General features: G+C 47.6%; 1 protein-coding gene across 20 annotated transcripts in view; it reads left to right on the top strand.

The window, feature by feature from the left end:
- LOC114014115 (uncharacterized) overlaps positions 1–22703 on the top strand; it is a 92304-nt gene extending 69601 nt beyond the window's left edge. For 6 of the 20 annotated variants that reach the window (XR_008748951.1, XR_008748963.1, XR_008748954.1 and 3 more), the window contains 5 exons: positions 1212–1339; positions 3344–5014; positions 5550–5957; positions 16802–16917; positions 17139–22703. Coding sequence is in view for 2 of the 20 variants with exons in the window: in XM_055815007.1 (XP_055670982.1) it covers positions 1212–1339; positions 4845–5014; positions 5550–5941 (690 nt within the window). In the remaining 18 variants the exon portion in view is untranslated. Of the gene's footprint in view, positions 1–1208; positions 5015–5549; positions 5958–10161; positions 10507–16801; positions 16918–17138 lie in introns of those variants that run through there. The other 14 variants (XR_008748957.1, XR_008748949.1, XR_008748950.1 and 11 more) reach the window with 12 other exon arrangements.
- The last annotated feature ends 3283 nt before the right edge of the window (positions 22704–25986 follow it).

The raw sequence follows: 25986 nt of genomic DNA, 5'->3' as shown, positions 1-25986 counted from the left end.
GGCTGGATTTGCAAGTCTGTTTAAGCCATTTCTGCTTCAAGTATATCAAACGTTAAACATCTCCAATACAAACATTGATTCGGTGTGGATTATTTCATGTATTCTTTCAGCTCCGCTGTAACCAGTTGGTTGACACAGGTCCTGGTTGTTCCTTAGGCTTGGCGGACCAAGGGCCTGGCCGCATCCCACGTGGGGTCTGAGATGGACCCCTTTCCTCTGAATTGATGACTTTCCTGGCTCTGCTGATAGAAAGGGATGAGAGCAATTCTCTGCTGAGCCCCAGCAGCCAGTAGTGCAATATGCTGTACCGCTCACACCATAATGGAAACCCGTGTTGTTGCTGTTGCAATGTGCTGTGCTACACCTGCACACCAGTGGCTTTGCCTTCCCCTTATCCGGATTCTGGGGTGGTTGTTTCTGTTGGTGACAAAAGAACCAGTCAAAAATTTACTCCTATTTGATTTATTTTTCACTTGCAAAACAGAGAATTGGTCTGCATGTTTTTAATACAATTCTTTTCCCCAGGGATGGACCAGTTGTATTCCACATCTGTTCTCTGGGGTGTGCAGAAAGCCCTACAGTGCTATCATAGTCAGAGAGCATGAAGAGAGGGGTTTTTTTGCAACTCCTGGTCTAGATTCCCTGTTATTATTTTTTTTTTCCTCCAGAAGTAATTTTTTGCCCTTGTTCACCTAAAACAAGTGACAAGAGGATAGTTGAAACTCTCCTACCTCTTATGGGTGTTCTACGTGCCACCCCAAGTAGGGTGGCTTTACTGCTAGCTCCGAGTCAGTGTTGATCCCTTGTACTAGCCAGCTGATCTGTACTGCTGAATTGCCATATTTCTCTGGACACCATCAGAAATTGTGTTGCTTGTGCTCATTACTCCCTTAATTTTCATAGGTGAAATGATTCAGAGGAGCTGAGCCACCTCTTTCGGCTCGGAGGTAGTCCACCCAGGCAGTCCTATTCTCCCCTCGCCCATAAGCAGCTGGCACTAACGCAGTCTGGCCTCTTGGTCGCTGTGGTATTTAAGCAGTGGCCTGAATAACTGGGTAGTGCTTTGCTCCGGAACATCAGACTGTGGCCGCGTTTTCCCTGGGGCGTGCTGTGAGGCTGTACTGGTACTCTTTGTGTATTGATTTTGAATCATACAAACACAAAGCTCTTCTCAAATTAACATCTTTTTCTTGTTTTCTCCTCACCAGTAGAACTGGCCAGAAAAAGCAAGTGGAAGAGTGATGGTTCAGGCTGGAGCGCCGGGGCCTGGGCAGTGCGGGCAGGAGCTGGAGGCACGCAGCCTTGTGCCAGGGCGGGAGGACCGGTGGGTACGACGCGGGTAAGTCCAGGAGAATAGATGATATGAGACTTGATTAATGTATAATTAATTAGAATGTATTCTAATTAGTGTCAATCAACGTGCGGGTATGGAAAATAGGACCGCTAAATAAGACTTGCTTTTTTTTTTAATGAGATGACAAATGTGGTAGATGGGGAGAGTATTGATATGCCAGCTGCCCATATGGCATTTGCTTTGACACCAGTGTGACATCTGGGGTGGAAGTGAGATGCTGCTGGACTGTCACGTGAGCTGGGCTGTCAGGTGGCAGCTGGAGGTGGGAGGTGAGGGCATGGCCATTACCTCTGGACAGGGCTTGGCCAGCACCCTCCATGCCCGCAGGGATGGGGAATCGGGGGAGGCGCAGGCGGCACTGCTCGGGTCTGGCTGGTGTGGAAACCCTGTGCTGAGCTGTGGCCGGTGCATGTGGGGGAGGGGGACCACATCGGGAAGAGGGACCACACAGAGGAATCATGGAAGGCCATGGGTAGCAGAGGGGTAAGGGCCAGGAGAAGAAGACGGGCACCGAGCGCCTGGAAGGGGTCAGCCTGCTGAATTCAAGGATAAGATGGGCCAGGCATGATTTGATCTCGGGCTGTGAGTATGAACACAGGGAGCAGGGGGTTGATAACAGAAAGCTTTTCAGTTTAGTGGACAGGGATATAAGGAGATCTAAAGCTTGAAGCTGAGATAAACACACATTTTGTCTATGGTGGAGGTAACTTGGTAGCTGGAGCATCCTACCAGAGGGCGATGGCCAGCTCCTTGTTGCCAAAATGTCTTAATGGAGATTGGTTTGTGGTTTTCTGAAAGGGTGCTCTACTTGGAAGGGAATTAATTAATCCTGGAAAGGTTTATGTCCAAGCCACAATGGATGCTCACAACAGCACTTCTTGGCTACGGAGCCACAATTACTTGCTCCAGTTAATTTTGCTGGAAGCAGGATCAGACCCTCACCTGTGGAGGAGTGCAGAATGCCGATGGCTGTCGCGGTGCTGTGGCACGTGGGCGAGCAGCACTCATGTCTGTGGCTCTGCAGCTAATCAACACGTCAGCTAAAGCGAATTTGATTTTGAGAAGTCTTATGGACCCCAATAAAGATCAGTAATCATTAAAATTAACCACACGCTGATTTAATCAACATATAGCTTTGTTAATTACCAGCTCTTTCTTCGTGTCCATCTGTTTTAAAGATTTTAGTGAACCTGCAGCAGATGTTCATGTAAATATAATAAGCTGGTTGCCATGTAAATATAAAATTTGCAGGATTGTTTTTGTAACAGACTTCCAATTTATTTGTGCTGTTGTCAGTATCACGTCTTCAGTGGCTTAAACACAAAACTGATAACTTTGTTAAAATCCCCATTAGAGACAGTCTGTGCTACCAGGCTGTCCCTCTGCCTGGCCCTGCCGCCGTGTCCTGCTCCTGTGATTTGTGCCCAGGAACTGCCATGTAGAACTGAAATAGGGCCCATCTATTCACGCTGCCTTCCAGGGTATAAAAAGTAATTTCTGCACTCATGGTGAAAGTGATTCATTCATTGTGAGCGGTGTAGGTGGGGAGTGGCTTGTGCAGCTGAACATTGGGTTTCCAGCTTTCCCCTCGGAACCGGGTGCCAGCAGGGAGGTGGGTCCGGCGGGCGGGGGAGTGGAGGGGGATGCTGGCGCATGGCTGTGGGATGCCTAGGGGAGACAGCAGCAAAACTGGGCTGCCATGACAGTACAGAAAGCAAACTGGCAAGCATTTTAAAATCTAAAAATGAATACTCTGTGGCATAAATTGAAAAAAACCCCAAACCCCTAGATTTTACTTTGCCACTAGTGACCAAATGGGGTGCATTTTGCTGGATTAATATTTTTCTTGTGAAACAGAATCCCCAATAGAATCGGAAAAAAGGCATGAAAAAGTGCAGAAGAGCTATGTTTTGCTGAAAAAACTTCACAGTTTAAGACTTAGCTTTTGAGTCTACAAGCCGAATAGCAGAGGTTTTTTTGATGTGGCAGCATGTGGGGCTTTTTCTGTGTGTGGGAGTTGCAGACTTCGCTCCGTGGAGATCTTTTATCTACAGGAGCATGGCTCTGGGTAAGTTTCTTCACCAGCAGTGTGCGGCAAAGGGGTCACGAAGGCAGAGTGTGGGCATGCAGAGGAAACCTCTTCCACTTCCATCCGTGGGGAGGGGGAGGTGGCTGCCCTGGAAGCGAGATGTTTCTTCTCTGTGCTGGGGAGAAGGTGCCCAGCCACAGCCCTGCCAGCACAGGTGCCCATTGCCCTCATGGTGGTGGCTTTTCCCTGCGCAGGGGAGAGATGCTCTTCAGCAGCTGCAGAACTAGGCAGGAAAACCTGGCTCTGAATATGTCTGCATTTGGTCTTTGTTGGATTAAAACTGTTATGGAACATAATTGCCCAGGTTTCCTGTGTGACAGTAGCCTGACAGCCAGTCTTGTACGGTGGGACTGGACTCGCGGTGAGGGCGTGAAGCAGAGCAGCCGAGGGCAGGTCCCGTTTTATCACTGGGAAACAGGTGCTTCTCTAAGGGAAGAAAACTGGGAGCACTGGGGGGCACCGGCTGCAGCAAGTCATTCGAGTGGTTCGTGCTGTGGCAAGGACAGGCCAGGACGGGTTTTGGCAAGGTGGTTGTAGGGATGCAGTGTGGTCCTTACACTCATGAGGGTACAGCCATGAGCACTCCTAACGCACAGCCCGTCCATCCCTGGAGTGTGGGCTGCCACCTCTGAAAGCGGGTAGTGTTCCCAGGTGGCAGTCCGTTCTCAGCTGCAGATTAACCTCATAAAAGGCACCACCAAAACCCCCCAAGCCCTCACAGGGATTAATACAATAGGTTCAGATTGTGAATTCAGAGAGGGATCTCTTTTTTTGTTACGTTTGTGCAAAGAAGGCCATGGTTGATAGAAGGGATTCCTAAATATGGCTGTGGCATAGTTAAGTGATAATAATCCCAAAGGCAATGAAACAACAAAGGAGGAAATTCACTGTTCATCTGCAGACCGTGGAAAACCACTGATTCTCAAATTCACTTGGCAACGTCAGCCATGTAGCTATACGCCCCCTTTAAGCTGTGTAACCCCAGCGTCCCAAGTGGAGACGTCTGCCTCTGAGCACTGCGCCTGGAGTTGTGTCTGGAAAGGGATGAAACCCCATGGCACGCACGTTGCATCGTAGTCCCACCAGCTGGCAGGCAAGTGTCCCTGCAAGATGGTGGCAAGAGGGGACCACCAAGAGGCACAAGCACCTTCAGCACTGGTGGGACAGGCTCTTAGCTTGTTTGCAAAGCCTCCTTTAAGACGGATTTTAAAGTCAATTAGAGATGACCTTGTTGCATAATGGGAAAACTGACAAAATGCAGAATTGCAAATTCATGTTGTTTGTCTAGGTATTACATCTGCCTTCAGAGAATAATTAATCTGATAAATAACAGAACTCCGGCTTCAGATTGGGTGTTTCTCTAATCCACTGTATGTGTTTATTTCTCCCAGTGCTCCGCAGGTACACCCACTGGGTACGGACGGTGGGCAGGATGCAGACCCTTGCCCCCAACCTCCCCGCTCCAGGCACTCCTGCAGCAGCCCCAGGCGGGCTCCCCATCCCAGGGGACGGTCCTCCCTCTGCTGGGGCCCCAGTGCTGGGCAGTGAGAGGCTGGGAGCTGCTGGCTGCGGTGAGCCTTGGGAATTTGTCACCACCAGCCCTGCTGCAGTCCCCCCACAACACTCTCCTCTGTCCCTTTCAGGGCCAGGCAGGTCAGGTGTCCCATAGAGAGATGTTGCTTTCTGCTGGCTTGTCTGGAGCGGATCCCCATGTAGCACACACTGACAGCCTGCCGCAGCGGCAAGCTGGGTGGCTTGCTGACAGAGCTACTGATGGAGGCGCGATGGAAAGTGCGAGCCCAGCTTGGTGCGTGGATTTGCCCACGGTTTGAGGCTTCTGTCCCAATAAAACATTCGCAGCCTGGCGCTCATCGGTCCCTTGCATGAATTTATCTTTGTAAGGCATTATCCAGCAGCTGAGTCTGCATGCTTGTTGGAGGTGACATGAGAAATGAAATGTGTGTTTTGGTACTGGTCGGGGGAGTAGAGGGAAAGATGGATCTTAACTCAGAGTTTCCTGCGGAGAGCTGGGTCTGGAGTTATCTTTCGTTTACGTCTGCACTTGAAAAGAGCTCTGCTTTCTGATTTCATGTCTTTATTTTTTAGCTTCTGAGGATTTTGGTTTCATTTTGCTCTACATTGACAATGACTTCAGGAGCCTGGAGAGGAGGATGAGAGTGCACAAAGGCAGGTCATTAAACAGCTCTCTTCAGGCACCTATTGATCTGCGCGGTCCTTGCTCTCACATTGGCCAGGTAAGGCACTGCTGGCATGAAATTCCCGTTCATGGTAGAAGATTTACTGTTTTTCAGGGAGTGGAGCGTAAAGAAACAGACACCCGCAAGTGGCTGGAAAGCTCCAGGAGCAGAGGCTGCAGCCCCCCACACCCTTCCCAAGACAGGCACAAGGAAGCGGAGACAAAAGGCAAGGTGGAACTGGGCAGCGATCCGGCGTCTCAGCAAGGGCAAATCAACACTGGCAATGAAGAAGAAATTTAAAGATGATAGCAGCAATGTGAGTGGAATTTTATCTAAACCAAACTCATTACACTGCTTATATAAAGCAGTATTTTTACAATTTCAAGTAATCTTTGCACAGTATTTACTAGTTTTTCTATTGTTTTAAAATGAAAAATCTGCCCTTCTTGACTGAACACAGCAAATGGTAGAGAAGCTTCTACTTCCAACAACGATTGAGTCTTACTACGTCAAATCTTTAGATTTCAGATGACAGAGGAAATTAATAGCAAGAATAAAATCTTATAATTGAAACTGAAATGAAACTAAATCTTGTAGATGGGATACTAGCTTGAACTTCAGTCTGAGCATCTAAAGAATCACTGTGCATATTTTAATTCTTTGACTCTTCTCCATAAATGTTTTGACGTGCTCAGGAATTTATCTTCATTATTAAGACTGCTAGATCATCACATACTGATGAGCCCAAAGTCAAATTTTTTACTTGCCGTTCACTCAGAAATAGATTTCCAACTGAAAATCTACAGTATGGGCTTATTTCTCCCATCAGTCACAAGAAGCGCAAGCCTGCCCAGGCGGCCAAAGCTGCTCTGTGCCTGCCGAGGCTGGGAGCATCCTCCATGCCGCAGGCACTCGGGGAACGGTCCCAGTTCCCACCAGGAACGTTTCATTTTTATTACCAATACAAGCAAGCTATTTGGTAAGAATATGGCACTTCTATAACGTATCTGAATATTACTCCTGCCTACAAGCCCTGGTATCTGTTCTTTTTAAAAATATGTTTTTAGTTGTAGAGCATACTGGTATTTTAGTTAATAGATTCAGGACCTTCCCTTTTGCAACTGTTTTTCTTCAACCCTGTCCTTTCAGATGTTGCATTTCTCTTGTGCATATAATTAAAAGATGGCCTTAAATGCTTAGGAAATGCAAGGCTATGAAATGGAGGAGGAATGCCTTTAATTTTGTGCCTTTGTCCCATGATGATGTTACACGGGTTGAGAAGTGAACTTCTTACCAGTGTGAGTATGTGTTTCTGGTCCCGGTGTCTCGGGTGCGTGGATGCCGAGCCAGTGCTGGTGAATCGTCTCTCTGACGGCACAGCTGCTGTGCAAGGGCAGGGAGAGCCAGCGCTGGGCTGGGGTTTGGTTTCCGAGGGCTTGGACCAGGCCCTACTTTGGTGTTCCCTACAAACACTCCTTGGTGATTTACTGGGATCACGCTAAGCCTCTTGCCATTAGAGAGGAATTAAAGTAATTGTGGGACATAATGGAGGAAAAATCCTTTAGTATTTCCTTCTTTATAATTCATATTTCTATAATATCCTTTAATTTCCTCTAAGCTCCTTAAGTGCCTATGAAGAGTTCAGATCCTTTCTACAGTGTTTTATTATTGAGGTGTGAAATGCGTGCGCTGCCGTCAGCGGCATGTGTGAGCCCTCCCGGTCCCTTTCCGAGTGGCCATGCTGGTGGTGGGGCCGGGCTGTGCAGCGTGGCGAGGAGTATTTCTGTGTCATTGCTGCTTGTAAGAGGAGGCATGAGACACTTTTATTTGCAAGCAGCCCTTTTGCACGTGAGTTTAGGGTATTACATTCGCATATTTGCAGAAAGCAGTATCGCTGGGTAACTTTCGTTATAGGTCCATATAGGTTCATTGGCATACAGTAAGTGTTGCTGTACCTCTGCGTCATGTGTGCATTTATCAGCCTCTGCTTGCAAAAAGCGAGCAGGGAAGCTGCAGTTGCCAGGGTTGGGTAATTTTTCTGAGTAAGCGCAGAGCTCTGAGCCTGGCGGTCCCTGTCATCCTCTGCCTTGCCCGTGGGGCGGTACGGACCACTGGCAAAGCCGCTGGGATGGCAGCGCTGGCCCCGAGGAGGGGCTGTGGTTCCAGCTGCCTGCCCGCAGCATGCCGGGCAGGGGTCCGGGGGGCGCTTGGCTCATCCCCTGCTGCCAAGGTGGGAGGTGCAGGGACGTTAAGGCTGGCAGGCCCCTCGGGAGGCCCTGCTATGACCAGCCCCTGCTCCCAGCCATGGGTGCGAGGATGTAGCCTGCTCCTGGAGGCTCCGTTCCGACCATCTCGGGTCTTGGTGCAGGTCCCCCAGCTTGCTGGGCAGCATTGCCCTCTGGCTGGGAGCCCCTTACTGCTGTGGTGCTCCAGTCCCCATCCAAAACTGGTACCAGTGTACCCATCACTGGCATGGCTTGCTGTAAGCATCAGCTCACAGTGTTTGCCGCCTCGCTTGGTGTCAAGGACCAGCTTCAGGTCAACAAAACTATCACAGACCTGTGTTAGTTTGCCCAGACCTGATGAAATGCATAGGATTTACATGATGTAATTCAGATCACAGTCATTTCTGATCAATACCTGGAAGATTTTTCTGTTTTAGCGTGCACTGGCTGCAGTGCAAAGCCCTGAAGTTTGGTGCTGGATGACTACCAAGGTGTTGCTGGGGTGGGTCATCTTTGTCACTAGTCCTGGAGGTGGTCAGCTCCTCAGCAAAACACAGTAACAGCTACTAAATATTCTCCTTCTTGAGGCTGAATGATTTACTGCAGTACTTCTTGATGTTTATTGCCGATTGGAATTTAATAACACCTTAAACATTGTCCAGTTAAACCACTGATTTTAATAATATATAGCGCTTTTAAATTTGAATGGCAGGAACAGGTTAAATGTCTCTCTGTTGGGAGATGTGTGGATTATGCGGCCAAAGTGTCTATTATGGCCCCCTAGTTTGACCTTGTGTGTAACAGAAGCTTTAAAATTAAACCCACAAATCCTCCCTGAAGCCCTTTTCCTTGTTTAGAAAAATCCCTTTTGATTTATTCGGAATTGTTTCATTTCTTCACAAAGTGAAGCTGGTTTCATGTGCGAGGCTGGAGTCCTGTACTGCCAGTTTAAGCCACCTTCTGAACACTTTGGATTAAAAGGAATCGTTGGTCTTCTCAAACCTTTTACTGCAAGGAGGCTTCCAGTTGCAAATTACTCTTGTAGGTCTTCTCTGTGCTACTTGTAATGTTTCAGCACAATTTTGGTGTACTGATGTACCTTTTAACACTTGAAGGGGGCTTTTAAAAAAGATGGGGACAGACTTTCTAGCAGGGTCTGTAGCGGCAGGACAAGGGGCAATGGTTTAAACTGGAAGAGGGTAGATCTGGATTAGATGTTAGGAGGAAACCCTTCCCCATGGGGGCGGCGAGGCGCTGGCCCAGGCTGCCCGGAGCAGCTGTGGGTGCCCCATCCCTGGCAGGGCTCAAGGCCAGGCTGGACGGGGCTGGGAGCAGCCTGGGCTGGGGGGAGGGGGCCCTGCCCGTGGTGGGGGGTGGGACTGGGTGGTCTTGGAGGTCCCTGCCAACCCAAACCATGCTGCGATTCTGTGACAGTACAAGGTTCAGTATTTCACTGCAAATCTCACAGTAGAGGTCGATAAAGGTTTACTAACTCTATTTTTTCTTCTTTAAAAGAAGAAAAAGTTGAAACAAAATTAATGTGTGTGCTTTGTCAAATTGTCAGGTGTGCCATTCACAAATCAGTGCAGTCTCAGAACTTTTCTTCTTTTTTTTTCTTTTTTCCAAACTTTGTCTTCAGACATTTCCCACTTTAACACTGTAGAAAGCATATCCCCTATTATTTTTACTTTGGTGGCAATAGTGAATACTTTGCTCCAAGGCGATGTTAAACATTTTTAAAGTTATTTTTCAATTCAACCAGCTGATTTGATCTTCTGAAAATCGAGTTTTTTGATTTTTAAAAAAATATTTTTTATCTTTCTTTCCCTTGATCTGGGAGACGATGACAAGCCTTTCTGTCTAAACCATATATGTTTTTATGAAATTAATATCAGGCAGAGATAAGTTAAAAAATGATTTACCACAGTATTGCAGTTTAGGTTTTTGAAGTCTGTCAAACCAATGTACAATGAAAAATGGAAGAAAGGAGTTTCAGGTTGCACTTGAGTGGCTTTTTGGTATTTGTATGTATTAATGCTGCAAATCAATGCAAATTTTCTGAAGAACCAAATTTACTAGCTTTATTTCTTCATTTGAATAATTGCTGCCAATAAATATCTCAATAAGCCGCCATTTAGAGAGTGATTTTCATAAAAAATAGTAGTCAGATCCTCTGCAGTGATAAACTTCCATGCACAGCGTGTTTGCAGCAGCTGACAGCCCGGCCCCCTCCGCCGCAGACTCTGCAGATTTTATTAACCTCCCTCTCCCTGTCATTTTCGGTGTTCCGCATAGGAAAGCTCTGCGATGGACTGCTGGTGGGCCGGTCATGATTTTAATTCTCTGCAACATCATGGATCAGCATGAGAAAGCACGCATTCCTCACTAAGAAACCTGCTACTGGAAAGGTCCAAAAAATGGTGTTTTTGGAAAAGCACCTCCCGACAGGAGCCTTGAGGCCGTCGTGCCGCCGGGAGTGGGCAGCGAGCTCAGCCATGGCACACCTGGAGACTGCCAGCATGAATTCATTGCTGTCCTTGCAAACACAGCTGCCCTCACCGGCGGGGTCAGAAAAACCCAACAAAATAGTCTGAATAAGAAAACAAACCGAAAATAAACAGATTTCATTTTTGAGGACAACTCTCTGCTATGGAAACAAAAAAGTCATTTTGGTGAATTTAGTGGTTTTTTCTGTGGTGTCTGCTAAAATAGTTGTTTGGTTTTGCTTTTTGAAATGCTTGGGCTACAAAAAGCATGCACCAGATTCTTCTTTGTTAGTTTAAAAAATAAGTAAGAGCAAAGCATGATCCGTCCTTCTGACTAATCGCATACCAAATTGCTTTACAATTGCACCAGAGAAAGCCCGTTCCTTTTTTATTTTTTTTCTCTGTGAGTGAAAGATCTTTATCTCTAGATGCTTCCCAGGAAGGAATTTTCATAACAAGAGTCTATTAAGAGATGCTTACAGACTTCCAGGCCATCTGAGAGGTTATGGGGGAAAAAAAAAAGAAGCAGAAAATGGTGTGACATGGTGCACATTCCGACTAAAGTGTCCGTTGCTATAGCAAATGAAGGAGCATAACTAACCTCTAACACAGCCTGCTTTGAAAATCTGTGTGGTTTGTTAAGGCTCTTTTGTTCCGAGCCATTCATTTTCTCCATTTCTGCTGCAGTTTGCTAAACTGCTCCCAAATTATTGGAATTTATAGTACAGAAATGGTGATAGATGTTAGGTATGACCTATAAAACCTTAAAGCAATGATGAGTAAATCTTCTGTGTCATCCTCACTAGCCCATTAGTACATCGATGCAATACTTGTGGAGCAATTTCAATGTTTTATTTTATTTTTTAGATAAAAGATGGATCAAAGCTAGAGGAGAGAAAGCATGGGTTATCCAAGCTGTTAGCCAATACGTGTCTGCTTTAGGGTAACATCTGTTGAGGTTTCTGCTGTCTCCAAGCTTTCATTGGTTTGAATGCTCCTTCACACCGACTCTTTCATTGGTGCTGTCAGCACCTTTCCTAAGTTCATGCTTTTCCTCTTGGTCCTTCATGCAGTTTTGCAGCCCTGCCTGCTCTAAGCCCCCAGAAGCAGCATGGAGCCCCTGGGCCGTCTGAAAGCTGGAGCTCAGCCTTTCCAAGAGCATGGCCCTTCCAGGGGAGTTGTCTTGTGGCCAGTACAAAGAAAACAGCTCTGCGTTTCAAATACAAATATAAATACAAGCAAATACGTGGTTTTCAAAAGTAATTGCTATTTACATTAGCTAGCGCAGGAAAGAAATCTGATCAAAACAGTGAAAAACACATTCTGTTTGCTCTGGAGAGCAGCAGCTTGCATGATCTAAGGATAAGGTAGGGTTAATGGTCACTGGCTGAATTAAAAAAGCAAAAACCAGTAGGCATAGATAAACCCAGAGTTTGCTGTCTGAAAGATACAGAGAATTCCCAATATGAAAACCAGTGAATGACTGTAACCCAAACTGCTATACTTTTGTGAAAAGAAATAAGATGTGAGTATATATAGAAATGCCTGTTCAGATCCAATTGACATAAAAGACTATAAAACTGAAGTTAAATTAAAAGTGAAGGGAGCTTCCCACATCACACGTTAGAGCTGGACTGGCGTCGACTTTACTGGCCCAGCCTGCCCAGCAGCACACACAGTGCCGGGTGCTGCAGGCAAGACGTCACAGGGTGCTGCCGTTTAAAGTGCAGAAACTCGACAGAAAACGTGTTTTCTCAGGGGGGACTTTAAACTGCAGGGATCTCTGCCCTGTCCAGAGGCATGCACAAGCCCTCAGTGTAACCTGCTGTGGCCGCAGCCCCCCGCATCCTCAGCAGTGGCAGCGGCTTCCTCTTACGTACCCAATGGAACCTTCTCTGCAGAATAAAATGAAACTGCAGGCATCATCAGGTGTCAGCGTGGTGTTCTGTAATGGGGAGGATTTACTGCTCTGATCTTCTGCAGGGTGGGAAAGGCCATAAAAGCAATGCCACTGAGACTGCAATGAAGTCAGAGTCAATTCTCCTGCATCGCCTTTGAGGAAGGAGGTGCTTGCTGGTCCAGGCTCTGCTGCTACCCCTGCTCGTGTGGGCTAAACCAGGCGTCGGGGGACTCTGCAGCCCCCATGTGGATGGGCAGAAGATGCAATTGTGCTGCTGTACCAGCCCTGCAAGGGCAAACTGCACTGGTGATACCAGCAGCCGCTTTAAAAAATGCAGACAGTTTACAGTTAGCTTTACTTAGTTTACTCTGTTGTTTTATCTCTTGGAATGCAAAGGCTGTGCCTTGTTCTAAAACTGAATTGAACAGAGCAGCAAAGAAACACAGTTGTGCCTCTGGAAAGGCTCCGTCCCACAACCCTTGGCAAACCACTGTTTTTCAGCTCTGAAATAGGTTGATTTGTTTGTTCCCTAAGCGGGAACAAACCAGCATCACCCAGCACTTACCAGTGCCGGGGCACTTCTCCCGGGGTTGCGGAAAGACCCCATCTCCCTGTGGTTGTGTTTTTGCCAGGGCTGTCAGAAAGTCTGGTGCTGGCAAACAGTTACAGAGCTCTTGCACTGAAGCAGCTGAGCTGAGCTTGAAGCCGTATTAAATCTTGACATTTTAAGAGAATAAAATAAATAAAAAGTACTCACTGTTTTACTATAGCCCGAGCAGAACCTGCACTGCTCCTAAAGCCTAAGAACAGCAGTTATCGTACACAAGGAAAGCTCTTACAAGTTACTCAATTGGGAAATAAATCTAAAAGTCAAGTTAACCAGCAAAATACTGAACTTTTTTTGAAAACGAGCACACTGTAGCAGTCTATTTCTCCAAGAGGAGGTTGATTATAACTGACATCATGAGACTTTACAGCCACAAAGGCTCCAACTTTCAAAATATTTGCAGTCCTTGGAGCGCTGAACTGTGGCGGTCCTCGTGCTCTCATGTCCTGCAAGCACCAGGTGAAATCGCTCCTCTTCGCCCTTGCAGCCAGGACCTATTCAGCAAGATGAGCTTGGCATGGTTTTCTCCTCTTGTCTCGCCTTGCCGTCCCTTACCACAGTATCTCCTTTTCAGCTGTTCTGAAAGAGTGACTCTCTTACTTGAGTGTGTTTTGGTCCATTAAAGAAATGAAGAACTGCATGAAAAAAGGATTACATGCTATGGAATCCCAACAGAATTAATGTTAACGTCTGTGTTTATATTAGATCTTTCTTTCTTTCTCACTTCTTTAGATTGCGACAGATGCGTGTAACAAAGAAAATGGGGAAATATGCACTGCATCTCTCCGTGTGTGTGTTTTTTAATAAGGTTTTGAATGCCATTAAGCCCAAACCCCCCAAATCTTGAGCTTCAATGGAGACTGTGATCATCAGTGTTTGAAATTATAAATCTAAAAAGTACAGCTGGAAAACAAGCATTTGAAATCTGAAAATATTGTGCCTGTAGGACTAATTATGCTTTTGCAAACTTTATCAAAACATTGCTGTTTATTTAAAGTTAGCAGCACAAGGAACACCATCGTAATGAATGGTGACTATTATGACTCACGCACACAAACATCTATTTTCTGAAGAAAGTGACAATTAAGGGCTTACAATGGATTTTGGTTGTTTTAAGCTCTCTGCCAGGACAATGCAGAATTGGAGACACTGTAAGTATAAAGGATGCTGAAAGCCTGTTCCCCGATTTCACAGGACACTTCTCAGTTTCCTCTGAGGTGCACACTGAGGGTCAACTCACCACTCAGAGTTTACTGTAAACTCTGGAGATGGGGCGCTGATGATGCGAAACTATCAGGGTGATGGCAGTTAAGAAGCAGGTATCTTGAAAATTCCCTCTTCTTCAGCCCTGGTAGGGAAAAGACCCCAAACCCACTAGAGACATGTAAGGTTTTTCTCAGGTGTGGTGGAGAAATGCTGGTACCTGCTGGAAACAGCAGATACACACAGGATGTAAAGTACTCGAATTACTCAAAATCCTGAGTCAAGGCATAACAGTGAGGAGAGTTTCATAGTTCAGCACAGCAGTCCCTTGTAAAGATACCTGAATTTGGAGCTAATTTCTTTGCCTACCAAAGATGAAAATGTAAAAGAACCTTTTTCTTTCTACTTGTCTGTGTATCTAATCTCAGCAAGTGAAATTAGTCTGCAGCTAGGTGTCTAGCTCCTATTTAAATAGTAATAATCCTGGATTTATTGTCTCTCCTCTCTAATTTACTCAGTTTTTTTGTGGGTGAGATTCCTCTTCTTGCCTCCTTGATCCCCCCTGTGTCGTTTTTACATGATGGAGGTGTGTGTGTGGGTTCCTTGTGTCCGTGCAGTGCTAGGATCCATTGCCCTGGGGTGTATTGTGCCTAGCTTGTCCCTGCACACCAGGATTATTGCAAAATCTTGGGTGAAGCTCCCTGCTGCCTGCGTGCCTGGTGCGAGGGGGGGGCCCGGGGACCCCTGGCATGAGGGACGAGGCTGCGGGTGCTCGGTGGCACCCCTGGCACTTGGCTGGGCAGATGCCTCCAGGGTGCCCTTTCACCCAGGTGGAAACCGGGTGGGAAACGCAAATGCAGGGTCAGCTGCAGCTGTGGGGTCCGGGGGTGTGATGTCTCCCACCAGGCTTGGTCCCACACCAGGGCTGCACTTGCAAATGGTGTCGGAAAGCGGAGAAAGAGAAAAGGGGCTTTTATTTGTACACTCATGAGTGTATCACGTTGTGATTTGACATCACTCAGACGGAGGTCGCAAGCTGTGCCCAGCTGAAGTGAGAGAACTGTGCTGGCAAACGCTTTAAAAACCATTAAATTAGACATAGAAAATCTTCGAGAGAGGATGTTAATATCTTTATCATTTCCTCACATTTTTTGTTGCCTTTTATGCAGACATGGTTACAGATTAAAACTGTCACATTTTTAAAGGCCGGTAGATCCTGTGCTGTGCAAGTTTTTTGTCTCAGAAACAACTTTCATCGTGAACATTATCATACCAGGTTGCTTCAGCTAGTGCCACGTATAATTTTAAAACAAACCTCCTCTGTGAGAGGAAGGCCATGATCCCCTGACGGTGGCGCAGCGCGGCGGGCAGCGCGGGGTCCCCCCGTCCCGCGGGGAGGAGGCACAGGGTCTGTGCTGCCTGTCCTGCCGTGTGCCGGGGGTGGCTCCCGTGGGACACCCAGGAAGGGGGTTCGGCAGGCAGAGCTGGGAAAGCTTGGTCTTCCGAGTCATATCCCCACGGCACTGCTCAGCCACGGGCTTCTGCCCGTAAGAGGAGGCTGTGCCGGGGCAGCTAAGACGGCTCCTTTCAGAAAAGGTACCATTTATCATCCGACTGCTCTTTCAAGGGAAAGATGAAATAGGGCGATTTCGGGAAGATTTCAAAGCACCCAGAAATTTGCATTGGAGAAAGACCATGAAAGAGGCATTTAGTGGGGAGTCCAGGGAGCTGGGTGGTGGGTGTCCATCATCCCGTGGGCAGAGCCTCAGCAGCAGGGGTTGCTTTCGTCTGTGGCTTTTATGCTGCCCAGTGCCTGGAGTTGTCTTCCAACGAGATGATGCAGAACAAGAGGATTCATGAGGCATAAAATAGAGCAGTTATTAACAGAATAAATGCACTAGAAACATCCCACTGCAGCCAGTGTGTTTGCACTCTTCCCTGCTCTCTCTTTGAGGGGCAGCAGGAAAGAAATTGGGCCTGAAGCAGTAATGAGGTGAGCCAAAGGAACCACAGTAGCTCTCCTGCAATGAAATATTGCAACTATAACTGCGGGCTAAAAAGAGGTGAGGCTGAGGTGTTCTGTGTATGAGGATGGTAAGGACAGGGCGAGCTGATGGCTGACAGTACCCAGGTTTTCTGAGGTGACTGCAGACACCTGTGTGACCCAGGGATGCTGAGCAAGTGCCACATCGTGCAGAAAATCACACTGTAAAAAAGTCCCTACTCCTAACTCCAAAGTTAGGAAACAGTGTACAGTGCAAGCTCTTCAGTCCTGTGGATGGGAATAATTACAGGAATGGAGAATGCAGCAGGCAGACTTCCATAAGTGGTCTCTGAGGGAAGAAGAGGGGACAAATATATTTTTTAAAAAAAAAAAAAAAAGACAAGGAGAAGTGAAGACTGAATGACAAACCAGGCAGTAATGCAGGGCTACCAGGAGAGGTGGCCTTTTCCCACTGCTGCTAAAACATCTCATGCTGAAAACCTGATGCTATCAGACCATTTTGGACACCCTGGGAAGCACATGCTGCAGTACACTGGCGAGAGGTAATGCATGTACTAGGGACTGCTATTAGTGAAAGGCTTCATCATAATACTTTGATTTCCCTGGAGATGAAGTAGGTGCTCAGGTCTTGGAGAGTAAATCCAGGTCCTTGGCAGCTGTGCTGTGGATTTCAGTGATTCCCCAAAGGATTCATCAGTCTTTGAATTTTCTCTCCTCTGTGGCCTTTCTCCCAGTGGTGTGAGTCAGCCGTGTTCCTCCTCACAGATGGGACAAACTCCCCAAACCTGGATCTGGTAGATTTGAGTGTTTCCTGATGAGCATTCAGTTTCCTGATAAATACATTTTGCAGGTATGAAAAAGTCCCTGAGCCACATGCCCCAGGAAGTGGGAGGCTCCGGACTTGCAGAAAGCTTTTGATCATTAATTCTCACTCTTTTGGAAGTGCTGAAAATACTGCCTCCATTGTCCAAGGAGTTTTATGTTTCCTTTAATGCTCTAGTATATTGATATTCTAAATATTTACAGTGTAAAGTAAACTTATATCAAAGCTTTCCCGTTTTGCTTTCTTAGGTAAATCCTGTTTAACACCATCCCTGAGAGACTAATACAACCACCAAGGTGCGCTTTATTTTGTGCTGAGGTTCGGACTGGGCTTGAAGTTGCTGGTGTGTATTTCTCTAGAGGAACATTCTGTCCTGGCAGGACAGACTGAGCCAGACCGGCCCATCCTCCCGCCCAGCACACGACCCCTTGGAACGGCAGAGCCACGCCGCACGTGCACAGGACACGTGCCGGGACTCGCATGGCCAAGAGCTCTGCTCTGAGCACATCATTCAGCTCCACCAGAACCATCCGCCCGGGGAATCCCACAGCCTGCGTCAGGCCGCGGTGAGGTGCCTCATCCATCCCACCGGCAGCAGGCAAACCAAGCTGCGGACGGCGGTGGGTGCTCAAGCACGTGTAGTTGTGTCAGCACCTCGTCCATCTCAGTTTGTGGGAAGTCAGGTCTGAGCCGCAGCAAGGTACCAAACGTGTCAAAGAGTTTGCGGGCCAGAGGGAGCAGACACAGCAGTGCTCTTTCTCCTGTTCCTTCATCTGCCTCTGGCTCAGTCGGTGAGAGCACATCTCTGCACTCCTCCTTTCTCCTTTGGAAGCAGCTGAAGTACCACTTAGGCAGGTGCAGTCTTACTCTTAGTGATGTCGGGAAAGAGTTAATTAAAGGCAATTCACCTGGGATCACTGGGTTAGGTTTTTGGATGTGCATAACTTTGGAATCCAGATGCCTGTTACTGCCAACAAGTGCCATGGAAGCCTTGTTTTGCAAGAGGAGAAGGAGGAGGTCAGATTGCAGTCTGTGAAGCTGACTACATGATACTACATCCCATGGACAGACAGGAGTCCTGGTATCTTTTTATCTGCACAATTAATTTTGACTACTGAATACACTTAACATATGCAGGAGGAAGAGCGAACTATTTGTTAGCATTTGATGCGGTTCTTTTAAACTGCCGAAGTCTGGCATTGCAATTACTACTCTTACACTATGCACTTGCAGTAATTTACAGTGGAAGTCAGAGACATCTCCGAGTTAAAAGCAGATCTCCTGTGAGGAGGATGTGACAAAGTTTAAGTAGAAAGCTGATCCCCTCTGCAGGAATTCAGAGATGCATCTTGATATCTGTAAGGCCTTGTAGGATGCAGGTTTTTGTCTTCTGCTTTCAAATTGATATTCTGTTGCTAAATCTAGGCCAGCTTCACTTAATTTTTTTTTTTTATGGTGTCTCACTTTTTTAATTATCGAGCTCAACTCCACAATGGTTTGACTCTTTTTGATGTGCAGCAGCTGGTCGTGGACTCTGCAAGCAGGACTGCATTTGAAAATCAAGCGAAGGAAAGTGCTGGTGGAAAATGGATAAAACATGGATTATTTCCTGTAACAATAAGAAAAGTGCTGTGTGTGCAGTACCGTCTGTGATCAAGCATGCTGCTGCAGCGTGCCGTGCCTGAGTTTGCGTTACACAGTTGACTGGAGCAATTTGGGAGAACACTCTGGAGTGATGGGAGCATCATCCCAAAGTCCTGGATGTGGAGCAGCCATATGGGCACCTCAGTGTTTATCCTTCTGGATCTATATCTTAGCCTGTGTGGACAGCATACCGTAAATGTAACCTGGGCAGCCAGAGGAGCAATAAATCAGGAGTGAGCCCAAGAAACCGAGGCTGGTATGAGCTTGTGCGGCAGAGAGGGGTATGTGATGTATATCTGACCTTTCAGATGTGGGGGAAGGATATTTCTCTGTTTATAGATACTAGGATTTGTGATTAAAACTGTATAAAAACAATGGCTTTCATGCATTGCGCTTTGAGGGCTCAGCCTGAACTGGTTCACAGAAGCACGACCCAGTTCCTATACAGTGCTGGCTTTCAGCAGCCGCCCCTGCAGGAGGCCGGGCTCCGTCCAGAGCCTGCTGCAGTTAATGGAAAGGCTCCTCTTCATTTCCCTAGGACTTGGATCAGATCCTTAGAAGGCAATTTGGGTAGTGAGGTGAGAAATTTGGGATGACCAGCGTATCAATAACACGAGCATCAAGCTTCACTCCCTTCACCTCAGTTCACAAACTAATTCCAATCCAAATGCTAAGCAGCAGACCTTCCACATGTTGCCAAGGCAGATGCAGATACTAAAAGGTACATTTGTAAACGGGTCTTTTTAATGCATCCCTCTAGTGTGTTATATTTGTACATTTATTCTTAGTTTCATCATGGCTTCTGGTTTTAGTTACTGTCCTAAGGTGGTGCTCTGACTACCAACACCTGTTAGACCCAAATTTTAATGTGATTTAGATGAGAGGAGGGTGGGCACTTTCTACTCCACTGACCCAGTCTCGTGTTTGCTGGGAGAAGCCAGTGGAGCAACACAGATTTGTCCCAGTAACTTTATGGAAGGTCTTTGTTCCTGTAGGATCCAAGCGCCATTTTCCCTTTCAATGTTTATTTCTTAAGCTCAGCATTCATGGAGAAAACACTGGGCACTGATGACTTCTCACAGCAGCAGTGCCCCTTCCCCCAGGCACCAGCGGTGAGCCTCACGTTCCTGGCGCAGCGGGCGTGTGTCTGGCTGTGCCTGTGGTGGAGCAGGTCACGCTGGGGAGGCGGTGGGCAGGGGCACTGCGGGCACTGCGGGCAGGGGCACTGCGGGCAGGGGCACTGCGGGCAGGGGCACTGCGGGCACTGCGGGCACTGCGGGCAGGGGCACTGTGGGCAGGGGCACTGTGGGTAGCCCAGTGCCTTCGGGGAGCCCGTCCACGTAAACATCAGCGTTGTGTTGAGTGGTGGTACTTGTTTGTGGAGGAGACGCGTGTCCTACTGAGAACTTCAATAGCTTTGTGCTTCATGTGTTTCTGGCACGGTATTCCTAAGAAATGCTGATTGTGTAAAATGGGATTTTGGGTGAAACCACCAACGTTTGCGTTTAGCATTGCCCTGACAGAGCAAAGAGAGGGGGGATGCTTCTCTCTGCGTCTCGGTTCAGTGCACTGGGAAGGTCCATTCCCGGATTGAGGTAAGCGAACAGGCAGGCGGGTGAGGATTCATACACCAGCTTTCAAGAGACCATTCCCTCACAGTTCCTTTGTCCTAAGAAAGAAAGAAAGTAATTTCTAGAGGATAATTTGAATTACTGTCTGAAGGTGCATTTTTCTATTTCTTTCTCTCCAATACAAGGATGGTTGGGGTGGACAACCCCAACTTCTCTGCCTCTGAGAGTGGGGGTGAGGCACGTGGCCCCGCAAAACTGGCAGCTGAAGCCCGAGTCTCTCAGAAGGAGCAGCCTTTCCTTGCTTGCGGCGGTGTCCCAGGGTCCTGTCATTGCTCGGGGCGCAGGAGGGGTGGGGGTGTGCTGGGTGCTGCTCTGCAGAGCTGTGCATGGACCCAGCGGTCGCACTGCGCCGCTGCCTAGCGGGTCTCTCCCCTTGTGCGGAGGGGCCGGGAGCCCGGCAGCCTTGGCCCTGCAGAGGGGTTCAGACCCCGCGGCGAGGCCTTTGCCTTGCGAGCCCTGTGCTTCCGTGCGTGTGCGCTCGGCGTTTGTGAGCGCTGGCTGCTGGCTCTGACGGCCACCCGGTACGTTTGTGCGGTGCCTGCGGACGCTGCGCGGGGAGCTGGGCCGGCTGTCGGCTGCCCCTGGCGCGGGCGGCTAGGCAGGGGGAGCTCAGCCAAACCGCCTGCTAGCCCAGGGCAGGGGGGGCAGCTCCAGATGCCCATCCAACTTTATTGTACAACTTCATTATCGTCTGCCGTCATAAATGATTTCTGGGGTTTTTTTACAGTTTGTCAGAACTTTAAACTCTTGCATCAAAGTCTTGCTCTTGTCCATCGCCTTGTAACTTGGTAGAAGGGGTACAGGATACGTCCCTGATCGTGCGTGATTGCTGCTGGGTAAGCGCTTGGTGAGGCCCAGGAAACAATGAGAAGAGTATAAATATCAGTTACAGAAGGAGATGTTACTGGACTCCTGTGGCAATTTCCTATGGTAATAAGCATCTAGGAGGATATTAAAAATGTCATTTGTGCTTTAAAAGTAATAATAATTGGAATAGATTCTGGCATCTTTTATAACAACAGAGCTAGCAATTATTACTGGGGATATTTTAAAAGAAAACAAATATATTAAATAATTAGTTAATTGAATTGCCAATATTGCTGATGCTGCTGATATTATTCTGAAAAAGATGAGATTAGCAGCATGGTTTTGCACAGTTATATTTGGTTGGAGATAAAATTAAGAGGAGGACTGAGATGCATTCAGCTGGCTCTGCCCCGAGGCTGGTGTGCGGTGGGGAATTCTGCAGGACCCTGGTGCTCAGGCACCTTGCCGGCAGCTCACGCATATATCCATTCCAGCATTTTACTGAATCTATTTTATTTACCCATTGGAGCTGCGCACTGTGGACATTTCCCTTGGAAAACCTCTCCTCCCACCCTGCCTTTGGCACAGTCTCAACCCTCAGTTTGTGCGAGCTCCAGACCTCCAAACGCACCCCTTCTCCGTCTGGACACCAAAGCAGAGTGACAGGTTTTGGAAAGCAGTCAGCACATTGGGTGACCCCCATGGAACATGGCTGTGCAGTGCTTACGTAGGAGGGAATCTGGCTGGAACACCTGCCCTCCGCACGCTGAGCTCCTGGAGAGGGCAGGCTCATTCTCAAGCCTGCTGCTCGGTGCGTGCCTTATGCCGCCAGGTGCTAGCGAGGGGTCCCCGCTTCTCAGCCCAAAAGCTGTCCTTGTCCTCGTGTACAGGGCTTCTCCAGGTGCCCCAGGAGTTACCTCTGTGCCATCCATCGATTGCATCTGCGTGGCTGCCAGGGATGGATGGCTTAGAGCTCATTGCAAGATTGCTGCTTACACAACTGGGTCATTCATGCTGAAAACGGACAATGTAAAATGCTGCCTTCCCTCCTCTCACAAGCAGGAGCTGTTTTTTCCTTCCAGTGCCGGTATGCAGGCTCCCTGTGCTTCCCAGTGCAAGAGCTGCAAAAGCAGCCTTCAGCTTCATGCACCTTCAGGCTTATTCTTTCTCCTGTAGCTGGGACACATGCACTGCGATCCACGGCTCAGCCATGGGTTTCCCTGCTGCATTTCCGTTTTCTTCTACAGTTTCATCATGCCAGTCACATGCAAACTTGCATCTACATCTATGTATCTATATCTACGTGCACACATGCAAGGATTTAAATGCATGTTCAGCAGAGTGACAGCCCTGGTTTGCAGGGAGAGCTGGAAATAAGAGGCTTAGCATGTACCAACTTAAAAATACAACCTTTTGTGATAAAACAGGATTGCTATTACATTTTTCATCCTGCTACAGCTCTCACAAGGAGTAAAGTGGTGTGGGGTGTTGCTGTTGTGAGAAGAAAGTACAGACTGGAGTCCCTTGGTGCCAGGGACAGGGCAGGGTGCCCCGGGGGGTCCGTGTGGCTGAGGGCTCTGCCCCTGCCTTCTCCCCACAGGGGAACAGGGGTCTATTTCTGTGCTCTTTAGAGACCTCCATGGGCTGAATCGATTTTCATTATTGTAATGCACTTAAAGGATATTTCCTTTCTTTAAAGAAAATAAATGCATTGTTTATTTCAAAACTGAAGATGTGTGTGCAATTTATTTCCACCCAGCAGACACCAGGAAGCATAAATGCCTGATGAAAACTTATTTTGCCACATTTGACTGTCTCTGAACTTGTCAATAAAAGCACAGGGATCTGCAAAACTTGTCCATCATAAAGTAATACCCATTGTGTGTTGTCCTAGTTTTAAAAGAAACAAAAATATTTTGAAATTGATGTTTCTTGCCACAACCTTGATGACTGCTGTGCTAGTATTATTTCTTCACGTCTCCCCTTTAGTGAAACAGAATTTTTTTCCGAGTCTCAGTGGTAAAACCGAATCTTTAAATGTTTAAAATTCTGCCTGTGCATCCCATGGCGCTGGGTGGAGAGGCACTCGGGCACACCTGGGAGAGCACAAGGACTAGCAAATCAGCGGCAGCCGCACATGCAACATCTCCGTTAGGAACCCGTGGAAGGAAGCTCCCAAAACGCTGCTTACAGAACAGTCACGGATTAAATGCAGAAACCAGAGGCCTCCCGGCAGACGTAGCTGTTGGAAGGGCTCTGGTTTAACAGCAGCAACAAAAAAGTGCCCCGTCGGTCCCCACTGCAGCGTGTGCTGATGCAGACACCTGATGCAAAGCCGGGGGCTGCTGGCACATCCCCCACACCGTGGTGTGCTGGCCCTGCACTGGCTCAGCGTTGGCACGGGGGCTTCAACAGCCTGGGGAGTCTGATTTCTGCAGAAATACCCAGAGCAGCTTCCCTAAGTCCTGCACCGGGCACTGCCACCGTGGCTCCGTGCTCTGCCTCTCTTCAACGCCACCGCTGCTCTCCGCTCCGGAGGCTGGTTTTGTGAACTTCTCTGCCTACAGTTGGCAGATCTCTGTAAGGCAAATTTCCTGATCTTATGATGCCAATGGGGAAGAAAGCCTGCTTCTAGAAACTATTATATTTCAGCTGAATGGTCCAGGTGAATGCAGTGAAAGGGAACGTGACTTCTTTTACATTGCCACTCCATATCCTGCTTGCTTTTTTCCCTGGGTTAAATAAAACAGCAGCATGCTTTGAGCCCAACAGCAGAGAGCTTTCCCAGGCAGCATCGTGCTGCTAATTGTATTTTTTATTTTTATTCAGCATCAGGCAGCCTGTCTCACAAGAGAGTTCTACCTTTTACCCTTTTTTCCCAGTATGTTTTCACTCTTACTCAGTCTCAAGAACCACTCACTAAAGGAGCTAAACCTAATCTAAATGGCTTCATTCAGGCTGCAATCTCCAGGCATCTGGCCTTGCCGCGTACTACTGCACTCCCTCTTTCTTTTTATATAAATTATAAAATATATCCAAAAAAATTTCTGGTTGTAAGTCTGAAGACGTAAACATTATTTCTAACTGGCGTTCAGAGAAAAAAAATAATTCTTTATTACAACTTATCAAGCCATGCCAGTTGTCAATTTTATGAGTTTTTAAAATAACATCTAATGTTAACGTGGCAATGAATCTGTCTTAAGACACACTACCCACTCACATTTTATTTCCTCTATTAAAGGAAATGATGTATAAACACTATGGGAAAGCATGGATCAAACTTTTTAGTATCACATATAGTGCAAAGAAATCCAAGCACAAGCAGCTGGAGGAAAGGCGAGTGCCGTGCACGTTTCCTCTGGGCTGCGGAAACCAACAATTATTTTATCTTGATCCAGCTGCACAATAAACAGGAACAAATACTCCATTGTGGGGAGACTTTAATTTTGGTTTCACCATATTTATAGTGAGTGGGTATTGCTTGCTATAAAAAGTATGTTTAGGTCAGATGGTTATGCTTTAACATTTATTTTATTTTGGAAGCCTTATGATTACACTGTTAGGCCCTGATTCATGGGTGACCTTCATGCATGAACCCAACTTAAGGCGTATAAATAGTCTTATTGATTTGAATTTTAACATTGATTATAGTGGAGTGAGGTGGAAGTCAATGTGAATAAAAGTAATATACGGTGTGCCACCATCGTTCTCAGTAACACAACAGTGGAATTAGAATCCACTACAATCTTGCTAGAAAAAATAGCAGGCTCTCTTTTTGTGATGAGGTATGGATTTTAATCACTCTTGAATATACTGGAGTTCAATACATTCTGTTTTGTCCTTACAAATCCACACACAAAATACAGGGGTTTTTTTGCATTTCTAGAGTTGAGAATGTCAGTGGTTCAATTTAATCCTGTCCTTTAAAAAAAGATTTCTGGAGTGGGTATAACACCCACTTCTGGCAATTTTACTCTCAGTAGCTGCACATGTTGTCATTCACACAAAAAGACGTGTTTAACCTCTCACTTCAGAAGAGATTCTTTTGTAACATGAAGCCTGATTAGTTGTGACACAAACTATGTTATCTATATAATTAAGTGCCCTTGTGGGTTAGTCCGTGTTGGGAAGATGCTGTGACCCTTAATGGCGAGTACAAATGAGCAGAGGAGCCCAGCCCGAGGGGCAGATGGAGCCTCCTGACACCGTCTGCTTTCACGCAGTGGAAGGCACCAACAATATCGAGGGATCTGCCTCCTCCCGGGTGCTCTGCAAATGCTGGGTGCTGTGGCAGCCCCTCGGGGAGCTGTGAGCTGTGGTGCTCCTGCCCTGGCTAGCTGCGGCACGGGGCACTGGCCGCAGGGCTCCTGGCGATGCCCGCCGTGCCAGGAGCAACGACCCGAGCGCTGGCTGCGCTCCTCCTTGTGCCGGGGGAAGCTGCACGGCAAAGCGCTCCTCTTGGCTAGATGCTGGGAAACCCCGAGGGGGAAGCCTTCCGCAGGGGTGCAGGTAGCTGCCCTGAGCCACCACCTCTGGCAGTGGCAGCTTTTGTGCCAATGGGTAACGGCGCCGAATCCCTTCCCCTTCCTCCCCAGCAGGAACGGTCATCCTCTGCTGCCTGAATAACGGGTCCATTTGGGGCCGGAGGGGTGAGCATTGCCGGGGCAGCGCTGCGTGTCAGACTGGGGGGAAACCCCTGCTCTGAACATGGCTTCAGCCCTGAATCGTATTTGCCAGGCTTTCACGCATGTGCTTGGAGAACATGGGTACCAAAGCAGGGTAAACGCCTGAAGCAAATTCATTAAACATTAAAGCAAATATTTGCAGACATTTTGGTTTGCACCCTTTACACATCTCTAGAATGATAGTGATGGAAGACGGGCACGTGTTCAGCTGGCAACGGCAAGAGGGAGAACATCAGTGCAAGCGCCGAAGGGACAGAGGAAGGTGGCAGGAGGTGGCTCCCCGGGCCACTGTGGCCAGGTTGTTCCACTCCTCCTGGGGGAACAGACCC

Source organism: Falco peregrinus, chromosome 10 (assembly GCF_023634155.1).
Source record: "Falco peregrinus isolate bFalPer1 chromosome 10, bFalPer1.pri, whole genome shotgun sequence".
NCBI lineage: Eukaryota > Metazoa > Chordata > Aves > Falconiformes > Falconidae > Falco > Falco peregrinus.
This window is presented reverse-complemented; position numbering and strand designations above follow the sequence as displayed.